This window comes from Brachycentrus maculatus, unplaced genomic scaffold, assembly GCF_059751285.1.
Source record: "Brachycentrus maculatus isolate JH-2025_06_01 unplaced genomic scaffold, ASM5975128v1 h1tg000131l, whole genome shotgun sequence".
Taxonomy (NCBI): Eukaryota; Metazoa; Arthropoda; class Insecta; order Trichoptera; family Brachycentridae; genus Brachycentrus; species Brachycentrus maculatus.
Window position 1 is genome coordinate 1,316,045 of NW_028280884.1, and position 23,459 is coordinate 1,339,503.

Consider the following 23,459-nt stretch of genomic DNA (forward strand, 5'->3'; position numbering starts at 1 on the left):
AAGGGACGAGGTTGGCTAGAAAAATCAAGGCATTTAGCATCTTGTTACGGTTGCACAAACCGACTCTTCAGGGATTATTGCAAGCGAATATTCTCGCTTCCAAATTTCACTATTCGATGGTTGTTCACACTCCTGCATTGTCTTGAATGTGGTGCATTGCATTCATCGATTCTACTGTTCACGCCTTATTCAATATCTTCTTCATTCGTCTTCTGAATATCTTTATCTAAGCATTCTGATCCACAAACTATTCTTTTCTTTTTATTTCTACAATAGCCTTTTTAGTTTTTTTTTCCTTTTCCAAGAATTTCGTCTCTTGTCTCTCCAGTGTTCTTTTACTCTGACTATGGATGATTATTTGATGTACATATCTTATTCTGAAACTCTGGAAAAACTTTTCTATTATCTTCAATTGAAATATCATTCGATCCATTACTACTGATGTAAAAAAATTCAGACAATTTAACCCTTACTGGTCCAATGTCGAATCTCATTCGACATCGGTTTTTTGCTCTTAGGTCCCATGTCGGATGTTATTCCACATTTTTTTCATCATACGTATTATTCATTTAAATTCCAAGCTTACATTTATGTCACTCGTATCTATCACAACAGTATGTGGAGCAGAGGACAAATGTTTTTTCCAATTGGAATGTAACTGTCTACCTAGATTTTTTTTTTTAAATTTTGGGGGACTGGAAAGGGTTAAATAATTTTTCTTTTATTTTTCGACCATACACCAAGAATTATACTTCCTTCTTATGAAAGTTGTATAAAAAGTCCTTTCATTCGAGTGGTATGATTTTTTCGATATTAGTCGATTCAATAATTTTATCATTCACTTTATTTTCTCCATCTCTTATATCATTGTTTCGACTTTTATCATAAATAAATAATTTTACTTTTATTTTCTCTTTTAACTAGGTACATTCTATTGATATTTTCTTCGCATTTTATATCTTTATATGTTACTACACCATTTTTATTGTATTCCTTTAAATCACGATCAGTTTTATTACTTTAGTATACCAACATAATAACGCAATTAAGTTCTATTGAATTGTTATTTTTTCCTTTCTCGTCTAACTCACTTTTAATTTTAAATATAGTCTTAATTGCATTATAATGTTTCTATTCTAAGTTTATATATTTTCGTTGAGGAAAATGGAATCATAAAAACCATACAAAGAAAAAAATATTTGAAAGATAAACAACATTTATTGGGCATTAAAAAACAGTTCGTAAAACTACTTTTAATATTAAAGTCAACACGACTAGTTTAAAAAACATCTGTAGATTTCGAAACTAGTCGTGTTTACATTAATAAACTCAAAAGATGTCTTATTCTTCTTCATCATCTGAACTATATCAGCACCTAACGGTGCATAAGACACTGCATCCTAGAGAAGCAGTGTTCTTAAACGTTTCATACATAAAGGCAAAGTGATCAGTCTTGGTCCTTAGGTACCAGTCCAGGGTGATATAGAATAAATATTAGAGTGAAAAATAATAAATATTTATATTGAACCAACTGGAAATTGAGCTTGGAACCTCTAGCGTGGTAGCCGAACGCTCTAACCATTACACTAATAAGGCCGACAAGGTGGTCTTATACAAGTGTTTTGTGTTTTTAATTTGTTTAATGGGATAGTAAAAAATCCAACAAGTGAGGTTTAAATAGTGTTTTTACATAGCTGTTGGATTTATAGAGATTGGACTATGGAAGTCTTTGCAGAGTTTACGGTGTATCATTGACTATGGAAGTCTTTCCAGGGTTTACGATGTATCATTGATTATGGAAGTCTTTCCAGGGTTCGCGATGTATCATTGACTATGAAAGTCTTTCCAGGGTTCACGATGTATCATTGACTATGGAAGTCTTTCCAGGGTTCACGGTATATCATTGACTATGAAAGTCTTTCCAGGGTTCACGATGTATCATTGACTATGGAAGTCTTTCCAGGGTTTACGATGCATCATTGACTATTAATGTCTTTCCAGAGTTCACGATGTATCATTCGTGTCTGCAAAAAAGCAAAGATCACTGAGATGATCCAGTTTATCATTGCCCATTTTTTAAAGTGGTTTAATTTCGTTTTCTGATTCCATTTTTCTCTTCCGCATGGTGTCACACGTCATGTCACCCTGATATCGAGCTGTACAAATGTCATCATCTGTTATGTCTTTCGTTCCTCCTATCCAACAAACCAAGAAGTGCATCTCCAAATAGCATATTAGCGTAACGGCACCGCTTCATAAGATGTAATTTGGCCTATGGCACCTGTACATGAAATATATTTGAATCTGTTACATTAATAAAAACACTTTTGACTATGTTTTCAGCTTGGTTTACGAGGAACTGGATGGAAAAATCAATTTTGAAATATGTCAAGTTAGGACAGTCAAAGAAAGGTAGACAAAGAAAGTGATACAAGCAGAAAAGTAATGTTCAGCTCATCGAGAGTCTGTTTGCATATATAAAAATTTAATTACCTACGTAAGGACAGTTTTGCATATATAAAATATTAAATTACCCTCAAAAAGACAATTTTGTTAGACCTATAAAGACAGAAAACACAAATTTAGTTTGAAATTTATACGTACGTTAGTAAAAAAAACTTTAATAAGCTTCCGGAAAACCGAAAATCTATAAAAAAATTATCAAAGCTTTAAAACTAAAATTAAAAAACATATAAGACTGGCCCCCTACCTAGACTCCGTGCCAAGGAATATAATTTTTATTTTAAATTTTATTGTTTTTAAAAATAAAAAATAATAATTGTAAAACGAACTCCCTCTCTAAACACAAGTATCTACTTTATTAGAGAGGTAGAAACGTTATATTTGAAATGTTTTGTATATTTACCAGCTATTTTGTATTATTTAAATATGTATTTTGTAAAACAAAACATTCAAACCCTTATCCGCACCCCAATGGTGCATAAGGCACTGCATCATACAAACGCAGTGTTATCTTAATCGTTAACACATGAAGGAAAGGTGATCAGCCCTCCGCTTCAGGTACCAGTCCAGGGTAATATTGAATAAATATGACAGTGAAAAAATCACTTATATGTATTTGACCCCCCCAGGGAATCGAACCCGGGACCTCCAGAATGGTAGCCGAGCGTGCTGACCATTACACTACGGAGGCGGACAAAATCAATAAAAAAAATAACATCGAAGATATGGGTTTAAAAGCTATGATAACAGAGTTATGGTGCAAAGAGATATGCCTCATCAATTTGAAATGATCTCACATGATCTCACAAAATTATTTTAGTTTCTCTAAATTCTGTGTCCGCCTCCGTAGTGTAATGGTCAGCACGCTCGGCTACCGTTCTGGAGGTCCCGGGTTCGATTCCCAGGGGGGGTCAAATAAATACAAGTGATTTTTTCCCTGTAATATTTATTCAATATTACCCTGGACTGGTACCTGAAGCGGAGGGCTGATCACCTTTCCTTCATGTGTAAACGATCAAGATAACACTGCGTTTATATGACGTAGTGCCCTATGCACCATTGGGGTGCGGATAAGGGTTTTATTTTATTTTTTTATTACATTCTGTAGCAATGACATCATTTTTTTGTTTGTTTCATCTGCTTTCTATTAAATTCACTAGTCAAAAGAGGTATTTTCCTATCCAGTTCCTTTTGATCAATTCTGCAGCACTACGCATCCCTTATTTGTTTCTATTTGGTGTTATGTAAAAAATATATTAGTATGTAAAAATCATCCGTCGATAGCTTTGGTATGATTTTTCAACAAAACAGTAAAAAATAGCTGTCAATTATGAAAGTTATGAAAAAAGGTAGCCTTTGCTGTACCAATGTTTTGTAACTTTTGAATCTAATCAAAAATTACTAAAAAAAATTTTGATTATAAGTTTATTAAATTAAATTAGCTCAAAAAGTGAGTGATTTTTTTTTAAATTATCACCAGAACAAACGAAAACAATTGTGGTATGTTTTTTTTGTCACACCTTCAATATTTAAAAATTTTGAAGCAATTTAAGCAGTTTTTGAGCTAATTTAATTTAATTTTGACAAATTAAATTAAATTAGCTCAAAAACTGCTTAAATTGCTTCAAAATTTGTAAATATTGAAGGTGTGACAAAAAAATATACCACAATTGTTTGTTTGTTCTGGTGTTAATTTTTTTAAAAAATCACTCTCTTTTTGTACGATTTGATTCTTGTTACGAAGAAGACGCATACAAACTGGTCAACCAAGTGTAAATCAGCTTCAAAAGCTATAAAATCTTATTTTACATGTAGCTCACTCCTTTCAAGAACGTCATTAATCAAAAAACTTGATTTTTCAGGAGAACGTTTTTAAAGTTTAAAAATATAATACAATGTATTAAAAATAAATATCAAGCCACTTAATGAACTTTTTACTGTGCAACAGATCTTTTTAGGTAAAAAAAACCTGAAGGTTTTTTCTCCATTTGAAAAATATTTAGTATATTTTAAAAAATAGTCAAACAATACATTTTCTTCAAAATGCAAAAACAACACTTTCTGCCCTGTAGCGGGTAAATATTAAGTTACAATATGCCGCTTTCGCTGGGATATAGTACATTTTCTGGGCATTCCGAAAACATGCACAACTGAAAATTGTCGATTTTTGATTTATGACGTTCTTGAAATGAATGAGCGATGTGTGAAATTTAAAGGCAAAGCAAAAAAATATACCACTTTTTTGTTTCTTTTATTCTGGTGATACATATTTTTTTGATTCTCTCAAATTTTGTTTGATTTGATTTTATTGATGAAAAAGACGTGCACAAACTTTTTTGGTTACCAAATTGGTCAATTTTATTCAAAAGTCTATTTTTTGGTGATGAGTCTTACCAGAGCTGTCGAGGGATGACTGGATCTATTATACATATTATAATATCGGGTGTTTGGCTGGCAAATGGAATGTGAAGAAACCTATGTGTCGTGAAATACTATTTTATAGTTTTATACATTTGTTGCAAATTTAACACACTGAGCATGTCTGGGACTGAGTTTTATACCATCGGACAGTTTTTCAATGGCATTTTTGTAATTTTTGACGATATTGATGAACCCACTGGGCTAATTTAGCCTCCACTCGTTTACGAATGATTTTAGAAACATAATATTGGCTACAATGATTAAAGAAAACACTCCGTTTTTTACCACTTGAGTTTTATTATAGACTACATGTTTCAGAAGTTAAACTTCCATCATTCAGGTCTGTATAATAACTATGTACATATACAGACCTGAATGATGGAAGTTTAACTTCTGAAACATGTAGTCTATAATAAAACTCAAGTGGTAAAAAACGAAGTGTTTTCTTTAATCATTGTAACATGTCTTACCACAAAGTTAATGCCGAAACAATAAATAAAATAATATTGGCTAATATTAGCTTAGTAGTAAATAAGTGCAACCTTAGGTTTTACAAAATAGAATTTGTAGCTTTTTATTATAAAATAAAGAGTCACCAGTGGATGAATGTTTAGAGTCTGCCTTTGTAGCGTACTGGGACTCCCGGGCTCGATTCTCAGGGGTTCAAAATAAATACAACTGATTTTCTTTATCACATTTATTTTATGTCAAGTGATACAAGAAGCGCAGATCCAATCACTTTATTATCATGTATTCAATTATGTAGATAATACTGCTTCTGAGGAAGACCGAGAAAAACATGGCACGATCAAGTATGCCAAATACTTGAAAATGGTCAGGTTAGGAGTCGTAATTATCGGCGAGTATGTATGAGGAGATGCATGAACGTGGAAGAGGCGAAGAACGTATGCAAAGACAGAGTGGTGTGGCGTTCTATTCTCTCTGCTGGTTAGCTAGTTATACTGCTTCTATACGTTGCAGTACCCTACGCACTATCGGATGCGGATAAGGGTCAAAACAATGATAAATATTATTTTTGACATCTCATCAAAGATAAAGAATAATATGGAAGTCTGGGAATTTACGGGGCTGACGACCGTCATAGGCTAGTGTAATCACTTTACACACGTGTAACATTCACCAATTCTACCCATAAATAAATAAAATCCATGATAAATATTTCAAAAATATAAACATTGCTCAAAAAAGGAATGTAACGCTGAATTAGTAGTAGTAGAAAATAATTAGAATGGTTCTATGAAGTGGTATACACGCGTGGAGTGAATGGATGACAAGAGAACGACTAAAATAGTAGATTTGGCAAGTGTCATAGGATAACGGAATGAAGAAGGGCAAGAAAGTCTTGGCACGACCAAATCAACCATACCTGATATCTGGTCGTGCCAAAAGCTAGAGAAGCATGTCAGGAAAGAAGAGTATAGAGTTACATGATCTCTTCTTAACCCTTCGGGGAAACGTAATGGTAGTAGTAGCAGTAGCAGTATCTAAATAATACTAAAGAAGTAAAATTGACTTATTTAAGAAGTAATTCGCTAGAAAAATCTGTCCGGTATAAAACTCAGTCTTCATCAAGGTTTACATGAATTTTCATCCGATGAAATATCTCTAATAAGTATGTTATTTAACCATTTTACAGTGAAAAATAATTCTCAAAATATCCATTCCTATCATAAAAATTATTTAAAATCAAAGGTTAGTAGAATAGAATAAAATACAATAAAATACCGAATTACGTACCCCCAAATTTTTTAAATAAACTTTTTATATTGCACTATTTTTTTAACTATGTATTATTTATTAAATTGGCATAAAATTTCTATAATAACTTAAATAAAATAAAATATTTTTTCAGTTTAAATGTAAACATGACTAGTTTAAAAAACTATAGATGTTTTACAACATTTTGAGTGTGTCCAAATACTTGTTCACAAAATCTGGATTATCTCCAATTACAGGAGTTATTTTCATATTATTTTTTGACATCTCATCAAAGATGAAGAAGAATATGGACCTCACATACTAATATAAGAGTTTCTGCTTAGTAAAAAGCTTCTTTACATCTCACCAATAGATGTCTCTAGTGAAGTTCTAGTGATTCAAGAACAAGGTTTCTAAATTGGTTCATATATATATATATATATATATATATATAGAACTTCCGAGAATTTGAGTAGTGTGGTTGTCAATAATGGGTAGAATTGGTGAATGTTACACGTGTGTAAAGTGATCACTTAAACCAGCCGATGACGGTCGTCAGCCCCGTAAATGCCCAGGCTTCCATATTCTTCTTCATCTTTGATGAGATGTCAAAAAATAATAAAGATGTTTTCATCAACAGCTAATAATTTTCACTTTTGGGTAATATAATATATGGTAGAATTGATTTTAATTTAAAATTTGGTCCAATATCCTACGAACGATTATCAGTGCAAATTTTGGAGCAATTACGAAATTAAAAAGACGCAAGTAAATATTTCCTTGGACTTTTGTATGTTGAAGGTCTTAGGTCAGATTCTGAGTCAAATAGAGAAAAACTCTTTGAACTTAGATGCTAACCCGGCGTCAAGTTTGGGAAGCGAGCCTTTGCAGTCTGTAGTTCTCGAAGCTAGTCGTGTTTTCATTCATAACCTCAAAACAGTTGTATTACATAAGTGTTAGATGTTTTACGATTGAAACACATACCTTACATTGATGTTACTTCAGTCGAGATTGCGTATTTCGGGGTATTACTGTAACAATATAATAATAAAACCCTTATCCGCACCCCAATGGTGCATAGGGCACTGTGTCTTATAAACGCAGTGTTATCATGATCGTTTTACACATGAAGGAAAGGTGATCAGTCCTCCGCTTCAGGTACCAGTCCAGGGTAATATTGAATAAATATTACAGTGAAAAAATCACTTATATTTATTTTTACCCCCCTTGGGAATCGAACCCGGGACCTCCAGAACGGTAGCCGAGCGTGCTGACCATTACACTAAGGAGGCGGGACTGTATTACTGTACGCAATTTAAACTCACCTATTTTGAATCCATTGCGAAAAAGTACATTATTTCTTTTAGTAAAATATATATGATGGGTACCTACATTGAGAATTATTTGAACATTTGAAAATCTAACAGACTCATTCAAAATTTGACTGAAAATAATTCCTTTAAATTGACAAAAGATGTCTTATAGGAAGTTTTGACAGCCGTTGGCTATGGATAATTTCAAGGGATTGTTATTTTATTTTTAAATGAATTAGATAATCGAAAAATATGGGTGGAATTCCTTTGATTAGGAGATCAAAAACACGGGATGTGGTATGATCATTTTAAAATCCTTAACAGTAATAAATATTATCAGCATATTTAGAATGTCCATCTCTACAGTATAGCGGTTAGTGCGTTTGGCTACTATGCTGGATGTCCAGGATATTTTTTTTGTTACGGACTTTTCGGTACAAGTTCAAGCTTTAAAGGCTGTTATATTTTTATGAGATGGGATTTGATTTTGAGCAACTGGTTATTTTTACGACTGACTTTAAGCTTTGTTTTTTTTCTTGTTTTATATATTTTATTTTCAGTCAGGTGTCGAATAGTCTGTGAAAGCTGTATATTGCGTGTGTTTAATATTTGTCCCTGGAATTATGATGTTTCTAGAAACCAGAAACGTTCCTCAAGCCCCTAGTGGACCAGTTCGCCAAGGAAGGAAAGGACAAAAAGGTCGTTTTCGACTGCAACTTCAGCAAGACCAATTGCAAACCCAAGTGGTTCTGCAGGAAAGATGTAAGTACTCTTTGTTTATGGCTCTAGGGTGTAGGGACGCTAACTAGTTTGTGGAGAATGGGATTGCACGGGCTATGGTGCGCTCATATCCACCATTTGTCTCTTCTCAGAAGATGCGTTTATAATTACGTTTATAAGGGATTACAATTAAATTAATAATTACTTACTTGTCTCACAATTTATTCTACAATGTTAACAAGAATCGAAATAATCTATTTACAACATTTTGAGTGTGTCCAAATACTTGTTCACAAAATCTGGATTATCTCCAATTACAGGAGTTACTTTCTTTTGAATCACACCAAACAAAAGTAAGTCACACCAAACGAAGTAAAATCAAACATATACCACGTTTGGTCAAAGGAACTTTGAGTATTAAGCAGTAAAAACCAACTTCATTGTCCACAAAGTCATTAAATAACGGAATTATGTATAAAACAGTTATTTATCCTTGGATAATAGAGATGGGTAGATTTGAAATACATAGATCTTTTCATTCAGTCTTTTCATGTCATTCATGATTCATAATGATGGACAATTAATTAATGAAATAACTTTATAAAAAGGAATCTAAAATGTGCCCTTGGCATAGGAAAACCCTGGGAGGGACACATTGTTGTACTTCAAAATTTTGATGAGTAAAAAACGAAGAGCAGAACTGATATCGCCGGCTCCATATGAACACAATCGAGTGACGTGTTGATTCGATCTGGGTATGGTCTCTTGGGTGGGAATGGGAAATGCCAAAAGCAGAAGTGTTCAATGTGTCACCCTGTATTTGGAGACTGATCCCTCACTGCAGACGATACTTCTTCTTCTTTCTGTGCCACTTCTAACGAAGATCGGCGATCATCATGGCTATCTTCAATTTTGATGCTGCAGCTCGAAACAGAGATTTGGTGCTTTCGGCGTCCTTAAGTTCTTCGCCCCTCAATCTTTTCTTGTATGATTAGGTGGAGAAGACGATATTTTTCATTTCTCATGACGTGTCCAAAGTACATCAGCTTTCTCTGCTTGATGGTTGGTAGGAGTTCCTTATTGGTATTCATAAATCGAGACGACACTGCAGAGCTCTTTTCTCCATCTGGCCTAATCAAGACACCAAAACCAAATGGTTAAGAAATTGAACTTATTCAAAAATGTTGTAATTCTTCATATACTTGGCATTTTTCCGTTTCCAGGAGCTGTTCGCTGGATCCAAGTACAAGTTCAAGAATGAGCAAGACTCGTACCAGCTCATCATCATGGGACCCAAGGTTGAGGACACCGGGAAGTACACCATCGAAATTGGAGGTGTCACTTGCACCGCTTTCCTCAACGTTGAAGGTACATTCATCAATCTCTTTGAGTTTTATTTTATTATCTTTTTAACATAAATGAAGCAGCAACTTTGTTTTTAATCTGATTCATATAAAGTCGTATTATACCATCTGGTTTTCACAAGCACCTTGTCTTCTTTAGGGATGAATACGTACTATTGATATCCATAATACGTATCCATCAAACAAAATACTTGTCGAATACGGTCGGAATAATAGTGCCAAAAATAAAAGTTATTAAAAATATAAGTTCAAGTTGTTGCGAACATAGTTTGTGTAAAAGCATGAAGTTGTCAAAAAAAGGATGGAAGTAGACTTAATGCAGTCAAAATGCGTTCTCTCAGATGAATGTGCGGCAAAAAGTTGTGTGATAGATGTTCGAAAGGTGATATAACAAAAAAATGCAAGGCTGAGATAAGCATTATCCGTCAAACTAAGAAAGGTGTGTTGAGATGGTTTGGGCATGCAAATCAAATGAGTGAAGAAAGAATAGTGAAACAAATTTATGAGGCGAATGTGGTTGGTAATAGAAGCAGAGAAAGACCAAGGAAAACTTGGCATGATCAAGTATTTTAAACACTTGAAAGTGGTCAGGTCAGGAGTTGGAATAATCCGCGGGTACGTTGAGGAGATGCATGAGCGTGGAAGATTGTTTGCAAATACAGATTGGTGTGACATTCTTTTCTCTCTGCCTGCCCTTGCGGAAAGTGGCATGATGTCTAGTTAGTTAGTTAATTTTAAGAACTTGAAAATTTCACTTTTAACGCGTGAGAGACTCACGTGTGTATTTTGTTTCTTTTCAATTGCAGAGGCTGATCCCACATACACGTTCATCAAACCGCTGTCCAAAAAGATTGACGGATACACCAAGCACGAGACCGTCTTGGAGTGTACCATCAGCAACAGCATTGCCTTTGTGTCCTGGTACAAGGGAGACAAGAAGCTGGAGGATGGAGACCAGTTCATCATCTCCAAGGACCTGTCCGGCATCTGCAGGCTGGTCATCAAGTCTCCGACCATGGAGGACGCCGGGGCATACTCTTGCAGGATCGACAAGCAAACTGAGAGGACGGACACCAAGGTTATCATAGTCGGTGAGTTGGATGATTTTATTATTATTACACAGTATTTTAAGTGTCCAAATTTTCTCCTTTACAAATTTGGTCCACTACTTGAGTCATATGTATTTGTATATCTTTACAACATATGAAGAACTCAACTGAGATAGGAATACGGAAGTCTGTCTTTATGGATTCTTGAAGGCACTATTTTGGTTGACAAAAACATACAAATTTTAACTGTTAATGGTACCAATGTTATTCTGGATATATGGGCATGTGCGTAGAAGAGAGAAATACGAGCTATTGCACCTAATTGAGGGTCAACGAGGTGTGGGCAGAAGGCAGATCTCCTGACTCCGGAATATACGAGAATGTACGGAATATACGGAATACACGAGATTGGACGGGGATCAGAAACGTTGAGGCCTTGTTTAGAGCTGTCTGAGACAAGTTACTCTCAAGTGATAGTTGAACAGAACGCTCACTCCTTTCAACAATGTCATTTATCAAAAATCGTCGATTTTCAGTTGTGCATATTTTCGGAATGCCCAAAAAATGTACTTTATCCCAGCAAAAGCGGCATATTTTTAACATAATACTAGTATTTTCTCGCTACAGGGCAGAAAGTGTTGTTTTTGCATTTTGAAGAAGAGGTATTGTTTAATTATTTTTTTAAATATACTAAATATTTTTCAAATGGAAAAAAAACCTTCAGGTTTAACCTAAAAAGATCTGTTTGCACAGTAAAAAGTTCAATAACTGGATTGATATTTTCTTTTAATGCATTTAATTTTGTTTTTTAAACTTTAAAAACGATCCCATGAAAAATCAAGTTTTTTGATATATGACTTTATTGAAAGGAGTGAGCGAGAAGTGATGGAATCCACAGTAGTTACCACCAACACTTCAATCGTCTTCTTTACCAATTTTCTTAGTTTCCAATACTATAAAAAAGCCAAAGCCTTTTTTTGTTCTGTTGGTTGAAGATACTTCCCTTTAAAGAAGGTAGAATTATGCTTAGGCTTTTAATGAAAATTTAAGGTTAAATGATTTGGTTTTTTCCAGAATACCCATATAAGTTCACCAAGGTGCTCAAGTCTCTACAACACATTGAAAAGGAGACAATCACCCTTCTTTGCGAGTTGGACGACGCGGAGGGAGAAGTCCAATGGTAAGATTCGTATAAATTTGTCACTATAACTAAATTATTAACTTCTGAAAGATGTTAAGAGAGAAAAATTAGAATAAGAAGAATTGAACCTAAAGGAGGTTGAATGCTGTTGGAATGGTCAAATATTTATAAATTATTGTGAAATGCAAGGTGGCACTAATAAATTATGAAAAAAAATATTGAAAAATAATTACATTGACTAGTTAAAGACCAATTTGAGTCTCATTGGTGCCTTTGATAGGAATTGGAAGAGGTATAAGTACCTAAAAGCAATTGACAGAGCTCATTATTTCACTGAAAAGATAAAGCCTATATTTTTAGGGGGGATAGATTTGAACCCTGTGGAACACCTGTCACAGTATGTGTTTTAATCACATTGTACAATCAATGTCCATAGGTTCAAGAACGGAGAGGTGGTGAAGCCCGACAAACGCATCCAGATCATCAAGGAAGGCCGCAAGAGGAAGCTCGTCATCAAGGACGCCAAGGTCACCGATGCCGGCAACTTCAAGTGCGAGACCAACGCTGACAAGACGGAGTGCGAGCTCATCATTAACTGTAAGTTTCAACTTGTGAAAAACACTGTAATGTGACATTTCATCATCATCATATCAGCCCGTTGAGGCCCACTGCTGGACATAGGCCTCCCCCTTCCGCCTCCACTCCTCCCGATCTTGCGCCGTCCCCATCCACTGTCTTCCAGCAAACTTCCTGATGTCGTCCACCCATCTCATCGGTGGACGTCCTTGAGGCATCTGGTTCTTTTGCACAAGAGTAATGGCCTTGTCTAGATAGGGATTCTAGGACAGTGAAATGTCAGTGAGAGTTTTTTTTGTATTAAGATTAGGTAAAATGAACCTCAAAAAAAAATATTATGGAAATTTCGAGAATTCATTGTGATATACAGAACTGATAAATGATTTTTTTGTTTTTTAATTTTATTTGTGTATAGTAATAGTGAGATTTTTTACTCTAATATTTATTTAGTATTATCCTGGACTAGTACTTGAAGCGAAGGGCTGATCACCTTTCTTTCATATGTTAACGATCAAGATAACACTGCGTTTATATGATGCAGTGCCCTATGCACCATCGGGTGCCGATGAGGGATTGAAGAATGATGAAGAAGGTGAAAGGTTTTTTAGATATCTTTTTCTAACCCTCATCCGCACCCAGTGGTGCAGAAGACACTGCGTCTTATAGAAAAGCAGTGTTATATTGATCTTTAAATACATGAAGGAAAGTTGATTGGCCTGGCGCTTCAGGTACCTGTCCAGGGTAATATTGAGTCAATATTAAATAAGTATTAATTATCATTTTCAATCATTTAAACCCCTCTGGGAATAGAACCCGGAACCTCCAGGGCGGTGGCCAAACGTCCTAATCACTATATTATGGAGGCAAACTACAGAATCCAATAATTTCTTCCATTATTTCGTTCTTGGTCACTTTCCAACAGGCAATATATAACCTTCATAATGTAAAAACACATCCCATACGTAGTCTCTTTTATTACTTTGAGTATTTCAATGTTTAGCATCGAAATTCAGCACAAGAACTGAGGAATATGTAATTGAATGCATTTGTAGGGACAAAACTGATTGAATATTGACATTACAGATTGCAACCGCTTCAACAAGAAGTTGAAGGACACGGAGGCCGTTGAGAGGGAAAAGGTCGTCCTGGATGTTGAGCTTCAAGATCAGACTGCTGAAGCCGTTTGGAGCTTCAATGGCCAACCCATTGTGCCATCAGAAAGGTAAAACTATCTCTCATTATCACATCAAATATTTACTGTCCTAAAAAACCTTTGTCAGCTAGTTGACTAATGATTTGAATCCAACACATGTTTTGCATCAATATTCTGTAATAATAATAATAAAACCCTTATCCGCACCCCAATGGTGCATAGGGCACTGTGTCATATAAACGCAGTGTTATCTTGATCGTTTTACACATGAAGGAAAGGTGATCAGCCATCCGCTTCAGGTACCAGTCCATGCTAATATTGAATAAATATTACAGTGAAAAAATCACTTATATTTATTTTACCCCCCCTTGGGAATCGAACCCATGACCTCCAGAATGGTAGCCGAGCGTGCTGACCATTACACTACGGAGGCGGACAATATTCTGTACCGTCAAAAATTTAAATAGTCTAAAATATTGGTTTTCTTCTTCATCTTGTAGTAGGCCATGTGGCCGGTTTTTAAGAGGGATTAGCCTCCTGCGATGTCGATTCCCAGCTATCAATCCATCTCTTTGGTGGTCTGCCCAGGAGTCGTCTACCATGGGGTTTGCCGTACAGTGCGATGTGGGGGAGTCTGGATGGTTCCACCCTCCTCACATGCGCATACCATTGTCTCCTTCGTTCCTTCCCCACCTAACGGCATCTTCGATCTTGCATATTTCCCTGATCCTGGCGTTTCTTATTCTATCTCAAAATATAGGTGTAAATGGAAAACCTATGCAGCAGTTCATAAGCTACTTAGAAAAATTACTCAAACCATTAACATCAACAATGAACTGATATAACTCTAAAATATGCGTTGTGGAGTTCCACAAGGCAGTACTCTCGGCCCAAAATTATGAAGAGTGCGACAAGTGGAAGCTTCGTGAACGGCTATTACGCCAAAACTGTTGACTGACATCAACGAACACTTTATATTCAATTCAATTTATTTATTTTCAATTGGCAAATACATTACAAACTAAAAATTTTTAAACGTATACATTAACCTTTTAAACGCGTTAACTTTGTTCCTAATAGACGCTCGTGCGCGGCTGTATTTCGCCGTTTTTTAAATGATTACTTTTATCATGTATTTAGTTATGAAACGATTTATTTTCCTAAACAAAAACGTTCAATGGGATTCATTGTGCCTTTTTGGTACTCTATAATACACGTGTGTCACATTATTCTTGAAATATATCGTAATATAAACAAATTAGATCGTAACATACATAAATCAAAGCACGCATCGTGTGTCACTCTTACCCACTGGCGATGCGTAGCGTCGAGAGTGAGACAGATATAGGGCATGATTATGGCGCGGACTAATTACCGACCGCAAGAAAAATCAGGGATCTGTTGTTTTATTTATCCTTGTGATGTTACAAATTATTAGTCAGATATTTCAACAGATGTCATAAGGCCGAGGATTGACGTATTATTTTATCCAAAGTTCCACACCATGAAAAAATCCCTCCAAGTTGAACTGAGGTTGGAAACTTGGAGCAAAGTGAAAACACAAACGCTTATGTCAGCCGCGTATGGGGCATGTCTTGTTAAAACACATACGCTTATGCGAGCCGCGTGGATCCGGTTAAAATCGAAAATATGCGAGAACTATTGCTGAAGGTGTAGAAGAATTTTGCTTCGGAAAACTCCTTCAGACACATGGAACAGATCAATATCCAATGAGATATTGTTTAACATAGCAGTAGCTCTTCCTACAGGCATAACCATCGGCAGGTTGGTCCTGTGTATAGGAATGTAAAACAATCTATACCGACGCTGTCTTAAGGTGGAGACTGACCGGAGCATTTCGTCGTAACATAACGTCGTAACATCGCTCGCGGCGAGCATCAGTGAGCATCCGAAACTATGGATGGAGGGCTCGGCTCGCTGTACTGACTGCCTGAATGCTCGCATCGTAACATGTTACGTTACGACGAAATGCTCCGGTCAGTCTTCACCCTTAGGTAACTATCGGGAACATACACACCAATGTTCCGGATAATTTCAGGATGGAGTGAATACATGCCGTGTCTTTTAGTTTATTTTTCCTATATCTTTCACTATGATTTATTCATTTTTGTGTTGTGTATTTTGCAGGGTGGAGATCAAGAACCTGGGTGGTGGCAAGCACCAGCTGGTGTTCAACCAGCTGGCTATGGAAGACGAAGGCGAGATCATGTGCGAGTCGGGCAAGCTGAGCAGCTCCTGCAAGCTATCCGTCAAGCAAGGAGAGTCCAAGCCCACGCTGGACTGCCCCGAGGAGTTCGCTGGACCGGCTGACAGGCCTTTCGTCATGGAGGTCCCTTACAAAGGTAGGATTCAGACTTGTCTCTAAAACTGTGCCAAATGTCTGGTTTGGTAATAAAACACTCTCCTTATCATTCATCGTTCACTTTGTGTAATAACCAGCGTTGCCAATGCTAATTTTCAGAATTCCCCAAAAATCTAGGTCAATTTCCCCAAATTGGGGAAAAACAAAAAAAAAGTCACAATTCCCCACAAATTCCCCACATAATTATCCTATGGAAAAAAAACAGTTTTCATAAATGATTTACTAGTCTGTTCACAGTTATTATACCTCTAATTATTTTTTTTAAATTATTTTAACTGCCAAATAAATAATTTTATAAAATTTTCACAGTTATTTTACCTCTAGTTTTTTTTTTTTATCCTTTATACTGCCCAAAAAATAATATTTTAAAAAAAACTACAGATAAAATAACTGAACAGACTGTACTTTTTTTTTAATTTTAAATATTAACGCCCGATTTGGGCTTTTACATAAAATACATGGTAATTAAAAATACATTTGATACATATTTAAATATGTAAGAAAGTACAGCCTAAGAAAACAGCTAACATATATATTTAGTTCGATAGTACACAAACTGAATAATTAATACACTTTACATATTATTTTGTAGCATAAACAATTAAGTAGAACACATAAAAAATTACACTAAAAGGAGAACACACAAAAAAAAAACTTTTTAAACATTATTATATTAATAAGTGGTAAAATGTTAGAATTCCCGCATTTTCCCCACATAGTGCCAATCCCCACTCGAGTTGAGATTCCCCGCAGTTTGGGGAATTCCCCACAGATTGACAACTCTGGCAACACTTAAAAAAACACTTCTTCATGACTACCGGTTTTCGAATAACCATCCCATTGTCAGTTCAAATGTAGACATGTCAAATGTAGTGTTTTTAAGTGGTAATACACAAAGTGAACGATGAATGATAAGGTGAGTACTATACATCGCTCACTCATTTCAAGAACGTCATAAATCAAAAATCGTAAATTTTTAGTTGTTCATGTTTTCAGAATGCCCAGAAAATGTACTTTGTCCCAGCAAAAGAGGCATATTTTTAACTTAATATTTACCCGCTACAGGGCAGAAAGTGTTGTTTTTGCATTTTGAAGAAAAGGCATTGTTTAATTGTTTTTTTAAATATACTAAATATTTTTCAAAACGAGAAAAAACCTTCAGGTTTTACCTAAAAAATCTGTTGCACAGTAAAAAGTTCAATAAGTGGCTTGATATTTATTTTTAATACATTGTGTTATATTTTCAAACTTTAAAAATGTTCTCCTGAAAAATCAAGTTTTTTGATTTATGACGTTGTTGAAAGGAGTGAGCGACATATTTGGTCATTCATTTTCTATCGAATCTTGTCTTGAATCTTGTGAAAAATGTACTTTTCCCTATAAAAGCTTGTGTTTTTTTAAAACAATTATTTTTCCACAATATTTTGAGTGTCAAATCTGGGTCTGTAAATTCAGAAATCATTTATATTGACATCTCAACATAGAGGATGAAAATACAGAGCTTACGACCTGTGATAGCTCGGTTTAAGAAGGTGTCTGGTAAATAAAAAAGTTTACTCAATTCAACCATAGAAGGTGGCGAGAACTCACACGTAAAAGAAGGTGTCAATCAAATGATGCATACAACTTCCAAATATTGAGTAGTGTGGTAAAACTTCTTTATTCTTCTTCATCTATGTTGCGATGTAAATAATTTTCAGACTTTTATTATATTTTCTCTTTTCTGTTGACTATCTTTTATTTTTTGTTGTCCTCGCAGTATCGGGCACCAGACAGACGCCTGTGGAGGCCAAGCTGATGAAGGACGGCAAGCCGCTGCCCATCAAGGAGGTGGAGGTGGTCGTGGACACGGACAAGATCATCTTCAAGGTGAAGAAGCCCAGTCGCGACCAGAGCGGACAGTACACCATCAAGCTGGCCAACGGGCAGGGAGAGGACTCAAAGAACGTCACCCTCACCATGCAGAGTGAGTCTTTAACCTTTTAACCACGTTAACTTTGTTCCTGAGAGACGCCCGTGCGCAGCGGTATTTTGCCGTTTTTCAAATGATTACTTTTATCATGTATTTAGTTAAGAAACGATTTATTTTCCTAAACAAAAACGTTTAATGGGATTCATTGTGCCTTTTTGGTACTCTGTAATACACTTGTGTCACGTTATTCTTGAAATATATCGTTATATAAACAAATTAGATCGTAACATTATAAATCAAAGCACGCATTGTGTATCACTCTTACCCACTGGCGATGCGTAGCGTCGAGAGTGAGATAGATATAGGGCATGATTATGGCACGGACTAATTACCGTCCGCAAGAAAATTGTTCTGGAATCTGTTCTTTTATTTATCCTTGTGATGTTACAAATTATTAGTCAGATATTTCAACAGATGTCATACGGCCAAGGATTGACGTATTATTTTATGCAAAGTTCCACACCATGAAAAAATCCCTCCATGTTGAACTGAGGTTCGAAACTTGGAGCAAAGCGTTTTTAAAAAATTTAAAGCGTATACATTAAAATACATAAAAAAATCGAAAATATGCAAGAACTATTGCTAAAGGTGTAGAAGAATCCTGCTTTGAAAAACTCCTTCAGACGCATGGAACAGATCAATATCCAATAAGATATTGTTCAACATAGTGGTAGCTCTTCCTACAGGCATAACCATCGGCAGGTTGGTCCTGTGTATAGGAATGTGAAACAATCTATGCCGACGCTGTCTTAGGTAACTATCGGGAACATACAGACCAATGCTCCGGATAATTTCAGGATTATCGATCACACCGCGCCAACAATGGATAAAAATGCGTAAGAAGAGTGTGTTGAGATGGTTTGGACATGTAGAACGAATGAGTGAGGAAAGAATGGTTTAAAAAAATTATGAGGCGAATGTAATTGGAAAAGGAGTAGAGGAAGACCGAGAAAACTTGGCATGATCAGGTATGTCAAATACTTGAGAGCGGTCAGGTTAGGAGTCGAAACAACCAGCGGGTATGTATGAGGAGATGCATTAATGTGGAAGAGGCGAAGAATGTTAGCATGAAGCAGCGTGATGGTTAGTTAGTTAAGTTTTTTACTTTTGATAAGACTGATTTACAATCTTCTTTCACAATTTTCGACATCTGCTCTAGACCCTTTCACTCAAATTATACTGGATGATTTTTATTGTTTTCCGATGTCCTTTGTACAAGAATTGCTCCCTCTTTAATAATTATTTAATTTTTAGGTGTACCGTCTCCTCCCTTGAACATCGATGTTGTGGACGTCATGCAGAACTCTTGCACTGTCAACTGGAAGCCGTGCTTGGACGATGGTGGCTCGCCCATCATTAACTACATCATTGAGAGACAAGTAATAATCCTACATATATAGTATTCAGATTATTAATCATCCCCTCCAAACCGATAATGGTAATTCAGGGTACTTAGAAACTAATTCATTATTTTTTTCATTCAAACCCTTATCCGCACCCCAAAGGTGCATAGGGCACTGCATCATATAAACGCAGTGTTTTCTTGATCACTAACACACGAAGGAAAGGTGATCAGCTCTCCGCTTCAGGTACCAGTCCAGGGTAGTATTGAATAAATATTAGAGTGAAAAAAATCACTTATATTGATTTGACCCTCGCTGGGAATCGAACCCGGGACCTCCTCCAGTACGGTAGCCGAGCGTGCAGACCATAACACTACGGAGGCGGACAATTACAAACCAACTAAACCAATAACAAACTTAAACAAACCACCTGGAGGTCCCGGGTTCGATTCCCAGGGGCGTCAAAATAAATATGGCCGATTTTCACTCTCATGTTTATTTAATATCAACCTGGACTGGTACAAGAAGCGCAGGGCTGATCACCCTGCCTTCATGCAATTAACGATCAAGATAACACTGCGTCGCTACGATGCAGTGCCCTATGCACCATTGGGTGCGGATAAGGGTAAGAAGAAGCTGAACCAATAATGGTCATTCAGGGAGCTTAGAAACTAAAGGCGTTTGTGCACTACACGGATATTATTATTTTTTTTTCATTACATATTACATACATTAGTCATATATACATATAATATTCCCGATGAGTAATTTCCATTTCTCATTTTGGGACATGGGATTAAGGTTAACAAGACTGGAACACAAATAATAAAGTAACAAAAAAGTTTTTTTTTTTAAATAACCAAAACTAGTACATGGCAAAATATAAAAACAATAAACAGGTATAATAAGTAGGCACAAGAAGCGTTTTGGAGTGTATGGAAGTTTTTGGTGACAGTATTTTAATATTTTTGATGTTTTTAAATTACAATAAACCCTGATGATGACAAGGTTCTTGTCGAAACCGGTAGGTTAAATTGTATTAATAATTTATTTTTAAAAGTGGTGAAAACAAAGTTAATTAATTTTATAAAGTTCATAAAATGTGCCACAAAGTATCTACGGAAAACATTCAAGAAATATGAAGCATATTTAAAAGAAATAAATGACCGTCCGGCACTTCATTTATCGTGATAAAACGATGATTGGCTTGGATTGGCTTGTGCTTTTGTCCTCTCTTCGGATCGGTGCTCTTGATCGGTGCGTGAACACGTTGCGTGTAAATTTGATCATGCTAAACTATCGTAGTCACTTTTATTTTTCAAAACCAGACTGCCGGATGGTAAAAATCCGTGTAGTGCACAAACGGCTTAACCGTCCTTCATTCCCATTAATATGGATCACAGAATCACCTGTAATAAATTCGTAATATTCATTCAATCCATCGTTTTTCCAGGACATCTCTCTCAAGGCCGGCTGGGACAACGTGGCTGAAGTGCCCTTCGGTCAGGTGACAAGCTACAAAGTCACGGACCTGATCGCCAAGAAGACGTACAAGTTCCGCATCCGAGCCACCAACAAGCTCGGCTCCAGTGAGCCTGGACTCTTCGCCAAGCCTGTGTTGGCCAAGGATCCTTGGGGTAGGTTTGAAATATAATCCGTTTATTGACAACATAAAAAATCATAATTTTAAGCATATTCCATAGATATTTTATATTAAATATGCCTTTGTTTGTTCTGCAAATCGCCCACTCCTTTCAAGAATGTCATAAATCAAAATACTTGATTTTTCAGGAGACCGTTTTTAAAGTTTAAAAACATAATACAATGTTTTAAAAATAAATATCGAGCCACTTATTGAACTTTTTACTGTGCAACAGATCTTTTTAGGTAAAACCTGAAGATTTTTTCTCCATTTGAAAAATATTTAGTTTATTTCAAAAAATAATTAAACAATACCTTTTCTTCAAAATGCAAAAACAACACTTTCTGCCATGTAGCGGGTAAATATCAAGTTAAAAATATGCCTCTTTTGCTGGGATATAGTACATTTTCTGGGCATTCCGAAAATATACTCAACTGAAAATTGACAATTTTCGATTTATGACGTTCTTGAAAGGAGTGAGCGAAATGTTATCATAGTTACTACTCACCTTTATACAATATGTAATTTCCTGTAAGTTTGCACTATGTTATCCTGGTATCCACATTCTCTATAATTGTGACGCACTCGCTCACATCCTTGGAGGACCTCTACTGGACTCCGAGAAGGTGGAGCTCCTACCACCAAGACAGGTCGTGAGATAAAGGACTCATGTAGGTCTTGGCAGTGAGCTGTAATACAGAGGGAGGTCACAATAGACCTAATATGATCGCGGTGATGTAAGGGACGCAAGATCCCTTGACCTCAAAAAAAAATGTTAATCTTGGTATGACATTTGTAGTGATAGGTCTCATTAACCTTTTAACCGCGTTCACTTTGTTCCTGAGAGACGGCCGTGCGCGGCGGTATTTCGCCGTTTTTTAAATAATTACTTTTTATCATGTATTTAGTTAAGAAACGATTTATTTTCCTAAACAAAAACGTTCAATGGGATTCATTGTGCCTTTTTGGTACTCTATAATACACTTGTGTCACATTATTCTTCAAATATATCGTAATATACACAAATAAGATCGTAACATAAATAAATCAAAGCACGCATCGTGTGTCACTCTTACCCACTGGCGATGCGTAGCGTCGAGAGTGAGACAGATATAGGGCATGATTATGGTGCAAACTAATTACCTACCGCAAGAAAAATCAGGGATCTGTTCTTTTATTTATCCTTGTGATGTTACAAATTATTAGTCAGATATTTCAACAGATGTCATAAGGCCAAGGATCGACGCATTATTTTATCCAAAGTTCCACACCATGAAAAAATCCCTCCAAGTTGAACTGAGGTTCAAAACTTGGAGCAAAGTAAAAACACAAACGGTTATGTCAGCCGCGTACAGGGAATGTTTTGCGAAAACACATACGGTTATGCGAGCCGCGTGGATCCTAAATCAGATTTAAATAAAAAAAAAAGTCGTAAGGTAGAAGACGCTCTACTGCGACACTGGCGCTGCGGGTTCGATTCCCACTAATTGAAAAACAAATTCAAGAATGTTTCATTTTCAATTGGTCTTGGTGTTTGTAATGTATTTTTATAAATTTACCTTGCCTACCTTACTACCCTAACGCAGACAAGCCTTTTAAATACAGGCTATGCGGAAGATTAATGTCTAAAATTAGAGGATTTGTGGGTTAATCCATTTTTTAACGATGCAGCGTTCTATACATCAGTGAATGCAGGTAGAAAAAAATTAAACATAAAGAAATTTCAATTAAAGTCAAGCGTACATTACCAATTTCGTAAATATTATAACCGTACCATGATCAGGTATATGGAAATATTATAAAGTGGACTAGTCAGAAGTCAGGAGTCAGAACAATAGGCATACAAGAAGGTGTGTGTATGTGGAAGAGTCGAAGTATGTAGGTAAGATCGAATGTATGGGTCATTGGAACGAAGAATATGAGATGAGAACAGATGTGTATTTTCACTACCAAGCGTTACCTTATATTTGAATGTATCATTCCAGATGAACCATCCAAGCCCAAGAACGTGGAGCTCACGGATTGGGACAAGGACCATGCGGACGTCAAGTGGACCAAGCCAGACAGTGATGGAGGCGCTCCGATCACTGGATATGTTATTGAATACAAGGTTAGTCCAGAATTTTGGTTATAAACCTACTAAATTCGTGTTTGAAGCTTTGGATAGTTGCCAACGACTATAGAAAAATTTTGTCCGCCT

General features: G+C 35.9%; 1 protein-coding gene across 32 annotated transcripts in view; it reads left to right on the forward strand.

Moving 5' to 3' along the window:
- bt (projectin protein bent) overlaps positions 1-23,459 on the forward strand; it is a 288,017-nt gene that overhangs the window by 149,945 nt on the left and 114,613 nt on the right. For all 32 annotated transcript variants that reach the window (XM_088260322.1, XM_088260293.1, XM_088260302.1 and 29 more), the window contains 11 exons: positions 8,553-8,678; positions 9,860-10,004; positions 10,807-11,091; positions 12,124-12,229; positions 12,627-12,787; positions 13,850-13,988; positions 16,068-16,282; positions 18,062-18,268; positions 19,529-19,653; positions 21,071-21,254; positions 23,245-23,369. In XM_088260322.1, coding sequence (XP_088116448.1) covers positions 8,553-8,678; positions 9,860-10,004; positions 10,807-11,091; positions 12,124-12,229; positions 12,627-12,787; positions 13,850-13,988; positions 16,068-16,282; positions 18,062-18,268; positions 19,529-19,653; positions 21,071-21,254; positions 23,245-23,369 — 1,818 coding nt within the window. The remainder of the gene's footprint in view (positions 1-8,552; positions 8,679-9,859; positions 10,005-10,806; positions 11,092-12,123; positions 12,230-12,626; positions 12,788-13,849; positions 13,989-16,067; positions 16,283-18,061; positions 18,269-19,528; positions 19,654-21,070; positions 21,255-23,244; positions 23,370-23,459) is intronic.